The sequence below is a fragment of the Tenrec ecaudatus genome, chromosome 13 (genome assembly GCF_050624435.1).
Source record: "Tenrec ecaudatus isolate mTenEca1 chromosome 13, mTenEca1.hap1, whole genome shotgun sequence".
Lineage (NCBI taxonomy): Eukaryota > Metazoa > Chordata > Mammalia > Afrosoricida > Tenrecidae > Tenrec > Tenrec ecaudatus.
In genome coordinates, this window is record NC_134542.1 from 14,392,416 (window position 1) to 14,402,493 (window position 10,078).

General features: G+C 45.3%; 1 protein-coding gene across 1 annotated transcript; it reads right to left on the reverse strand.

Moving 5' to 3' along the window:
- Nucleotides 1-1,435: 1,435 nt before the first annotated feature.
- On the reverse strand, nt 1,436-9,335 carry MRPL44 (mitochondrial ribosomal protein L44). The gene is made up of 4 exons (XM_075529517.1): nt 9,112-9,335; nt 6,973-7,441; nt 3,113-3,291; nt 1,436-1,749 (listed from the first exon to the last, which is right to left on the reverse strand). The coding sequence occupies exons 1-4, from the start codon at nt 9,288-9,290 to the stop codon at nt 1,578-1,580; spliced, it is 999 nt and encodes a 332-aa protein (XP_075385632.1). The 5' UTR covers nt 9,291-9,335; the 3' UTR covers nt 1,436-1,577.
- Between the last annotated feature and the right edge of the window lie 743 nt (nt 9,336-10,078).

Here is a 10,078-nt window from a genome sequence, read left to right on the forward strand (position 1 = left end):
GGTCTAAAAACAGGCATGTACATATGTAAATATATTTATATATGATGGGGAAATAGGGCTATGTGCATATATTTATAGATTTACTATTAAGGAAGCAGATAGCCATTGGGTACTCCCCTAGTTCCATTAAACCGGCATTCCATGATGCTTACCTTCTGAACACAATCGCTGATGACAAAGCTGGTGCATGAGCAAATGTGAAGAAAGCTGATGGTGTCCAGCTACCAAAAGATAAAAAAGTGTCTGGGGTCTTAAAGGCTTCGCGATAAACAAGTGGCCACCTAGCTGAGAAGCAACAAGACCCACATGGAAGAAGTATACCAGCCTGTGTGATCACAAGGTGTCCAGAGGATCAGGTACCACTCATCAAAGAACCAAAAATCATAACACTGTGAATGAGGGAGTGCAGAGTAGGGACTCAAAGTCCATCTGTAGGCAACAACTGGATATTCCCTTACAGAAGGGTCGCAGGGAGATGAACCAGTCAGTGTGCAGTGTAGCAATGATGAAACACACAGGTTTCCTCTAGTTCTTTAATGTTTCCTCCTGCTATCATGATCCCAATTCTACCTTACAAATCCAGTTCGACCACAGGGTGTACACTGGTACAGATAGGAACCAGAAACACAGGGAATCCAGAACAGATAATCCCTTCAGGACCAGTGGTGAGAATGGTGATACCAGAATGGAGGGAAGGTGGGGTAAAAAGGGGGAACTAATTACAAGAATCTACATATAACCCCCTCCCTGGGGGACAGACAATAGAAAAGTGGGCAAAGGGAGACGTTGGACAGTGTAAGAAATGACAAAATAAGAATAATAATTTATAAATTATCAAGGGTTCATGAAGGAGGGAGAAGGGAGAAAATGAGGAGCTGATACCAAGGTCTCAAGTAGAAAGAAAGTTTTGAGAATGACAACAAATGTACAAATGTGCTTGACACAATGGATGGATGTATGGATTGTGATAAGAGTTGTACAAGCCCCCAGTAAAATGATTTAAAACAAAACGAACTTCATACTGACTGCTGACTCATAGCAACCCTATGGGACAGAGCAGAATTGCCCCAATGGATTTCCAAGACTGAAACTCTGTATACGAGTAGAAAGCCTTGTCTTTCCCCCCTAGAGTAGCTGCAGCCCAACCTGTAACTCACTACCTCACCATGGCTCCTTCCTTAAAGACTTACCACCTTGGGAACCCTCTGGGGCAGTTTTACTCTGGCCTACAGGATGGATTGTCAGTCAGAATTGTCCCCAAGGCAGTGGCTTTGGTTGAAGTATAAATTACAAACAAGAATCAAATAGAGAGCTTCAGGTAACAGTTCTTGAAAGGAGTTAAAAATGTTTTGACAAGAAATGATCAATGGAAAAAAAAAAATTCAAAACCACTCAAAACACACTGGTTTGTTCTGGAGTCGATTCAGATCCAGAGTGACATGATTAGCATTTATTTAAGAACACCAGGTGGAGAAACAGACATACTTCTTTACAACATAAAGCACGTCTAGCTCAGGACATCACTGATGTTTGCCTCCTTGTCTCCCTCAGCAATGGTAAGCTCCACGTCTCGGCCGTTAGCTGGCAGCGATGGACTTCTCCGCTCTCGGTTTTCCTTGGGGCCTGGAGTAGTCCCAGGGGCGCCTGTTCTCCGTGAATCCAAACAGCTTCCGGAGTGCCACCCGAGCAGCTTCTTCCTCTGCCACCAACACTGTTTCCCCAGGTCCTTCCGCAATCAACTTCTTATCACTAGCAAGAAACCAGCAGAGGCCTTTAGTTACATGGTGCAGCACCACACCCGGCACAAGAATCGGGAATGCCTTCTCCATCTTATTGGGGGCAAGGACCACCAGACACAGCACAATGTGTTTGAGCAGAGTATCCTTTGGATTTCATCCAATTCGGTTGCAAATTCATTATATATAGATTTTATAGAGAATTTACATTTATAAAAAGAATAAACAAACCACGCCCAACATTTTTTCATCACAAAAGCAAGGCATGCCGATGTATGTATGTTTGTTGCTATTTTGCTTTGTTTTTAATTGCTGATGGAAGAATTCAAAGGACAAACATTTTGCTCTAAGAATATGAAATTATTGTAAATATTCCTAGGAAGTATGATTATTTAGTTGTTTTGTTGTGGGGTTAGTGGCGGTGGTTTCTGTGTTTTGTTTGGAATCTGTGATACAACTTGAATAAATATCTGGTTGTGGGGCGGAGGGGAAGTGCCTTTCAGAATGTCGTCTAAGCTGGAAAACTAGTATGTAACCACTGCTACATTGTACATTAAGAGCTATACATCCTAAAACCTTACTGGGTTTAAGGGGGACATGGGGGAATACATTTATTGTGCATATTAATGACTCACACTCATTTGTTTTCAGGAGCTACTAAGGTAGCTCAGTAGGCACTTACTGAATGCTATCAGGGTTCTCCGAGGATAACTAAGTAAAACAAAATGAGAACCCCTCTGCTTCACTGATAACTAACAGATTCTTCTTTGAACATGTACAACTGTTTCTGCAAGGGAGGAAATGATGCGCCCTTTCAACAACAATAACAGCCTGCTAGTTTACAAGGATGGAACGGACGTGCTGCATTTTACACCAATCTACTTGCTGGAAGCACCGTGGCCCACAGTGTGTCTCAGTCGATGTTTCTATTCTGACACTTTAAGCCCACTGAAGTCAGCCTAGGGCAGGCCTACTTTTCCCCACAGCAAACAAGCTCTCAATCCAGTTGGTTTAGATATTGTAGTGGACAAGAAGCCATTTGTAGTTCTGGGCTCAGCTGAGGCTGTTGACAGCTTGGGTTGGGGTCACATCTAGGAAATGTGTGATCCCAACTCATTCTTTCTACAGAAAAGCTGAGGTTCTGTTCACGGACTCCCCCAAGCTCTGCCGTGAACAGATAGATGGCTAGCAAAACCTCGGGCTTCCTCACCTTCTCCTAAGCATGACATTCAGCAAGGAAGTGGTACACAAATAACCATGGGGGTGGGGGTGGGGGGATTAAAAACGATCCTTTTGAATTCGATTACAGTTACATTAAGGAACTGAGGGAAGTCTATTTCCCAGGCTGTCCGTCAACACAGTGGCATTTCACCAACCAGTATAAACCGACGAAGTACAGAGGCACGGCTGTGCTGCTTCCCGACTGCCGAGTCAGTCTGGATTCGGGGGCAGGCGTCTTCCTTTTCTTCAGCTCCTCCACCAGGAGCCCCATGGGGTCGACGAGCTGCCACATCTCAAAGAGCTCTTTGCCAGTCAACTGCGTTATTAAAAAGTCCTGGAATATAAAAGCAGAATATGTGCTTTTAAACTAGTACAAAGAAAAGCAGGACCATGACTTAAAGTATATTTTTAACAGAAATGAAAAACTTAACGGGAAAGAGGAAGGCATTCACTATTCTTTTTTATATTGTTTCTTCTTGTAATAAAAATGTTGTTTATTGACTTGGTCCAAAAGGCATTGAATTAAAAAAAAGGACTTCAATGTCTGACAAAACTGTCCACTTCCAGCAACATTCACACCAAAATTCTACAGAACTCCAAACCCTATTTTACAATTTAGATATATATTTTATCAGTAGAGGAAAATAATTTTTTAAGCTGGTTTAACTTGTGGCCAAAACTCATGTAAAAATCACTTGGGGTCTCTAGACATTAGAACTTCATTATCAAAGTCAGTATTTTTAAAAATCACTCAGAGCAGTGGTTCTGAACCTTCCTCATGCTGTGACCCTTTCCTACAGTTCCTCATGTGGTGGTGACCCCCCATCCATAAAATTTTTGTTGCTACTTTCTTTATAAGTGAAATTTTGCTACTGTTATGAATCGGGGGACCCATGAAAGGGTCGTTTGACCTCCCCAAAGGGGTCTCGACCCACAGGTTGAGAACCGCTGATTTAGAGAACAATTAGTTCCTTTAAGATTGCTTTAGCTAAGATTTGAATATACTCCGGGCTTCAGTCCATCAGACTGTCATCCTCCCAATCAAAAAAAAAAAAAAAAAGATTGCTTATGATTTGAGAATACTTTGAAAGAGTTCAAAAAACACTCAAAACAACAGAAGGAAATTAATTTTAACAATTTTAAAACTGCATCTGTGCTGTACACAAATGCAGAAACTAAGATTTCCATAGCAACGTATATATTGTAATTAACCCATGTTAACAAATAGATTGATATGCTAACAGGATGCAGGAGAAATTTTAAAACATCGCTAAATTTCATGAAATAGTCAATTTCATTAAACACTCCCTCAAGAACAACAATAAGCTATTTCAGCTTCATTAGTTAAAACTCTTCTTCAGTCCGTTCTCAGTTGGGGATTTGAGATTTTTTAATGTATAGCAATAAAGACACCTTATGAGACACAATCTACCATATATGCTCGAGTCTAAGCTGTTTTTTCAGCACATTTTTAATGCTGAAAAAAAAGCCCCCCAGTTTTTTGTGGTAAAATTAGGTGCCTTGGCTTATACTCGCGTATATACGGTATGTATGTATCCCTGGACTGTCATTTACAATATACGATAACCCACTACAGAGAAGAGAGTCTTTTCCAATGCCTAGAAATAGTAGGAATACAGAAAGATCTCATTTATTCGGGGGATTACCTACACCCCCTTCTATTGTGTTTCCTATTGGCACCTGTTAGGAATTCATCACTACACCTTTCAACGAGGTATGGGTTGACCATGTCCAACCTCGTCCCCGCAGAGGAAGAAGGCAAATGACAAAAGAACTGACATTTCTCTTTCTAAACTGCACACTTAATCATGAACCTTAACATGCTTCTCCAGGATCTTCAAACAGAACAAGAATGGGCTGAGGTTAACAGTGCGGCTCTAATTCCCAATGCAAAGGGATCACCTGAGAGCTCGCCCCTCCAGACCCCGGGACTCTGTGCCTAGAGTCTGATTCGTGATTTGGTCCTGTCCGAGGCCTGCATTGCTAACAGGCTCTCCAGGGATGCTGATGCTACCAATGATTAGGCCACACTCCACGCCTAGAAGACTTCATGTCCATGGATCCTTAAACTACAGATTCATCCCTCCAATCACCCCCTCCTACTCCAAGTAACAGGCCCCAGGCACATGAAAGTATTTGTCGTTCCACAGCTTTCGTGAATACTTCTTTCCCAAAGGCTCCTTTTGGGGCAGGGGCCACCTGTGTGCTATGTGATCACATGCCACCTACTAATGAGCTCTGGAAGGAAGCGCGCCCTCTGTCTCCGGCCTCAGAACACCGCGGTGCCTGGCCCAGAGCAGACGTTCAAATGTTAGTTCCATGAGTACAAGAAGTGGAGACCGTTCAAGTCAGTGAATTCTCCGATGTGGAGACCGTTCAAGTCAGTGAATTCTCCGATGGGAGACGTGCAGAAGGAGACAGGGAAATCTTGATTTGGGAATCACATCGATGAATTATGGATCAAAAACAGGCGCCCTGGTGGCTTGCTCAGTGGCTAAGGGCTCGGCTGCTTACTGGAAAGTTAGCGGCTCTGAGCCCCTGGGGTCCACGGAGAACAGGCCTGCGGATCCGCTCCTACAGACGACAGCCGAGGAGACCGCCAGGATGGAGACGGGGCACTCGGCTCGAAGACAGAGTTGGTTTGGGGCCTGCCTGATCATGGGACTTGGGACTGTCAACAAAGACACTGTCAGGGGCTCTGAACCTTCCTCGTGCCGCGACCCCTTAATACAGCTCCTCATGTGGTGGTGACCCCCAACCATCAAATTACTTCTGTTGCTACTTCATCACTGTCATTTTGCTGCTGTGATGAATCGGGCAACCCCAAAGGGGTTGCGACCTACAGGTTGAGAACCGTTACACTAAGTGATGATAAAAATTTCCAACATGTCTGCTAACTCCTTTGTGGCAAATCTCAATGAGATGCCTCTGATTGGTTACAGTTCTGAACTACCCAGAGTATAGACGACTTTGTAAGAATTTCTTTGAAAAATGTGCTGTAACTCACTCGGGGTGGAGCTGGGGAAGGACAGTGTGCCCTATCACCATAAGCCTTGCAGGCTTCTGAGGGTCTACACCCACCCCTGGATTCTGAGGCGAGGGGTGTATCCCTGGCTGTCAGCCCACCTACCTGGGGGAGTCTAAAGGCAAGAGGCTGGCATAAGCCACCTGCAAGAGAGGGGTCACACACACCCTCAGTGCCACTGAGGAACTCTGACTTGCAGTGACCCTCTAGGGCAGAGTAGAACAGCCCCAGGTGGGGTTCCGAGACTGTACATCTTCATGGGAGCAGAAAGTCTCATCTTTCTCCCTTTCTCACTATGAGTTGGCAGCACGAGTATGTTTTGGGAGTTTTTGATGGGCATACATCACAGGAGGCCTGTATTGAGCTGATAACCACCAGGTCCAGAAGTCACTTCATGGGCTAAAGACAAGATTGCCTAGTGCCATAAAGATATAAGTCTCAGAAATCCAAAGGGGAAGTTCTATTCTGTTCTACAGGGTCACATGCGTCGGAATCGACTCAGTGGCCATGGGGTATGTTTTACATCCTAGGGGCTTAGAAGTCTGACTTTATCATTTGGAAGAGTAGACCAGCAGCTGGTACTCTCAGCGCAATGCTCCCTGACCACACTAGGCTCTGACACTGTGCCTTTGGCCTCGTTCATTCATCAAACCTCTCCTGAGGGTCTGTGACGTAAGCACTACTCTTGGTATGCAGTCCTGATGAACTCACAGTGGGGACATTCACCCCAGAAGTTGGACTCAGTGAAGACCCTATCACACAGTATGCGTGCAGCAACTACACCACTTAAATCACAATGCCAAAAGGCCGTAGGGGGCCTGGAATTCACAATTACCAAAGGTTTGGGGAGGCAGAAAATGCACACGCAATTTCAAAGTTGATATAACACAGAGGTGAATCACGATTTTTTTGTTTAAACCTGTGCCCACTTCGCACACAGTAGAGGGAGTGTGATTACAAACGACCTACCCTGATGAAGAGGGCGGCCCTCTGGGGCCCGCTGCTCTGCAGCAGGGCGCCAATTACTGCAAAGAAAGTCTGCTTCAGGACTGGCGGGGGCACTGGGAATTCTGCGCTTAGGGTTAACTGCTCCACAGCCAAGTTTCTAGCCACATGGCACACGACTTCCTCGCCAGTGAGAAAGTCGACGAGACTGCTGACGCCCTCCGTAGGCATATCTGGGAAGGCATCTTCAAGGAACCGCGTCAGGCACGCTTGTGAAAAAGATGCCCCTTGTTCGGACAGCTCCTGATTATCTTTAAGATTCAGAAGAACGGCTTCTTTCTCTATCCCAAGCTTTTGGCGCCTGGCCTCCTCACTTTTAATGTAGCAGCCATTAACAAACGCAGTCTTGAGAAGGTCCAAGGAAAAGGTTTCCTGTAACCGATGTCCGAATGCTTGTATTTCAGCATGATAGTCCCAATTGGGCTTCTCTGAACTGAAAATATGAAAGACAATAACAGGTGGTAAGAACATGTTACAAGTTCACATTTTCCCACTGTGCTGTAATTTCATTAAGTTATATTTAAAAAAAAACAACAACTACATTTCTTCCTATGACCCAATACCGACAACTTGAAATTTAAGACTCAAGCCAGATAATTACTGTCAGTTGCTATATTCTAGACATGTGGTTGGATTACTCTTTGAGCCAGGGTTTCCAGGACTGTGAACTTTCAGGAGTAAGCTTCAGCCTGGTCTTCCGAAGTGCCTCTGTGCGGGTTTGAACTTGCAACCTTCTGGCTAGTAGAGCATCTATATTTCTACCCCCACCACTCTTATACTTAAGTATTGTTGCTAGGTGCTGGGACCTTGGCTTTGACTCAAGCACCACTACATACAACAGAACGACACACTGCCTTGTCCTACAGCATCTTCACTGTTATTTACACCCACTGCGACAATCCAGCAATGCACAAGCCACCAGAGTACCAGCAAAACGACAAACAAGTAAGAGTATACCTTAGTATATAAATTGTAACTTCACTGATCTGTCCATGAGCAATAACTGTATTATACTTAGTTTGCATTTAGTTAATTTAAGTTTTGGGAATATTTATTGAAATGAGCATTTAAAAAATCTGGTACTGAAATATACGATTTATAGGAAGGAATCAGAAGATTTGGAGGGCAACAAAAACAAGTCTAAAGGAAAATCTTTTTAAGTAAGGAACTGGGCTCAAAGTCACAAAATAAATGTCATCCCTAAAACATTATCCAACTTTGAAAGTCTGAAATGTCTAACATCATAAAAATCAGAGAAAAGTGACTCAAGAGATCAGTTTTGTTTTGTTTTTGTCAACTGGGGGTGGGGGCGGTATTCTGTTTGGAAGAGTGCATGAATACGAAACACCTCCTGGTGGGGTATAATCAACACTTTTTGAGGACAAAACAAAATCAGCTATCGAAATTTCAAAATTATATATACATTCTCGGAAGTTATGATAAATTCAAGTAGTTTCATATCACATTCGTTACAGGAGCAGTTAACAAGGAATCCAAACGTCATAAGCCGGGGTACAACTCAAAACAATGGACACGCTGCCGCATAAAGGGACGAGCTGTCTTACTGGCTAGGCTGCACACGCTGTCCAGGGTGAGTGAGCAAGGACAAATTGCAGAACCACGTGTACAGCACGATCTCATGTGCAGCTATATAAAGCCTGTGCCTCTTGAGGCCAGACTGCATAGGACTGGAACAAGATTATGTTAAGCATCTAACAGTAAACTTAAAAAGCAAACCAAAAAAGACTTCCGGACAGGATGGCTGCAGAAGCTTTCTTGTTTCTCATTCCCATCCGAGCAATTTTCAAGCATTTAAAACGGTTCTCTGCCTGCCTGCCCTCCCATATTGCAGAAGGCTGCAAGCAGGGCTCTACCGCAGAATGCTGGGGTTTGAACGTTCGGGCAGCACGGCTCGACTGCGCGCCGCCGGAACCCTCCGGCCCCGCGCCCGTGTCCCACGCTGCTAAGATCGCAGGCCTCCTGGGTTCGAGGCAGGAGCACGAAAGGCGACGAGCCAGTGTCCCGGCCGCCGGGCCGAAGACGCAGCAGTCCAAGGCCAAGAATCCTCACTGCCATCCCGACCCCTCCCGGGCCGGCTCCTACCGGCGCACTGGCGGCGGCGGGTTCCGGAGCAAGCGCCACCGTTCCAACTCCTTCTGGAAGCGGAACGCGGCGCGGAATCCTTTTTTCACGCCCCGAGCCGGCGGGGCCAAAATGGGGATAGCGGGAGCCGGGAGGCGGCGAGGCGCTCCCAAGAAGAGCCTCACCAACCCAGCTGCCATTGCAGGGAAGCCAGGGGCCGGCGGAAGGAAGAGTGCCGGGTGCGTGTCTCAGTAACACAGGTCCCCCTGGAACATGGGGTGGGGGTGGCGGAAAGGAGCCGGGGTAGGACGGGCGAGAGGCCGGCGTGCAGGGGGCGGGGCCAACAGGCGATGGTGGGCGGGGCCAACATGCGAGGGGTGGGGCGGCTGCGCGTGCGCACGGGGGGCTTCCTTTATATAAGGGACTCAAACTAGCGGGGTGCGCTGTGAGTCCAGGAATTTAAGGGAGAGGGCGCTGCGGCCTCTCATTTGTTTTATCCTTTCCTTGCTCTTTAAAGCAAAAACAAAACACAAACTGCTCAAAGGAAACATATTCTCAAAGAGAGGAACACCTTTCTTGTCTTCCAGTTCCACATCATCCATCTTGCCAATATTTATTGAACAAATATGTACTAAGATGATACTTTTCACCTGTCACTCCTATACAAAACCCTACTGACTAAACCCAAATGTAATTATTTTAAGTAAAAATCCAACAGTACCAAGTGGCAGCAAGATAAATTTAAAGATTAGGAATCAAGGAAAAGACATTTATTTAATAATAGCTACCATACATAATCTGTGCTTTCTAAATCACCAATAGAAGGTAATTTTTGTTTGTTTGTTTCCACCGTCTCGTATAGGGGCCATCAAGTTGGTTCCAACACATAAATAGGTTGCGTGTACAGCAGAGGGAAACACTGCCCAGGCTTGTGGAATCGGTACAATCACTGCTGTGTCTGAGCAACCGCTACATCAATCGGACTTAC

Bases quoted from the DNA above. Each gene is read 5' to 3' on its own strand.
- MRPL44 (XM_075529517.1), bottom strand. From the start codon at position 9,290: ATGGCAGCTGGGTTGGTGAGGCTCTTCTTGGGAGCGCCTCGCCGCCTC. The intron at 7,442-9,111 runs GTAGGAGCCGGC...TCATATTTTCAG, and splicing joins CCGCCGCCGCCAGTGCGCCG to TTCAGAGAAGCCCAATTGGG. The intron at 3,292-6,972 runs GTAGGTCGTTTG...TTTATATTCCAG, and splicing joins GGGCCGCCCTCTTCATCAGG to GACTTTTTAATAACGCAGTT.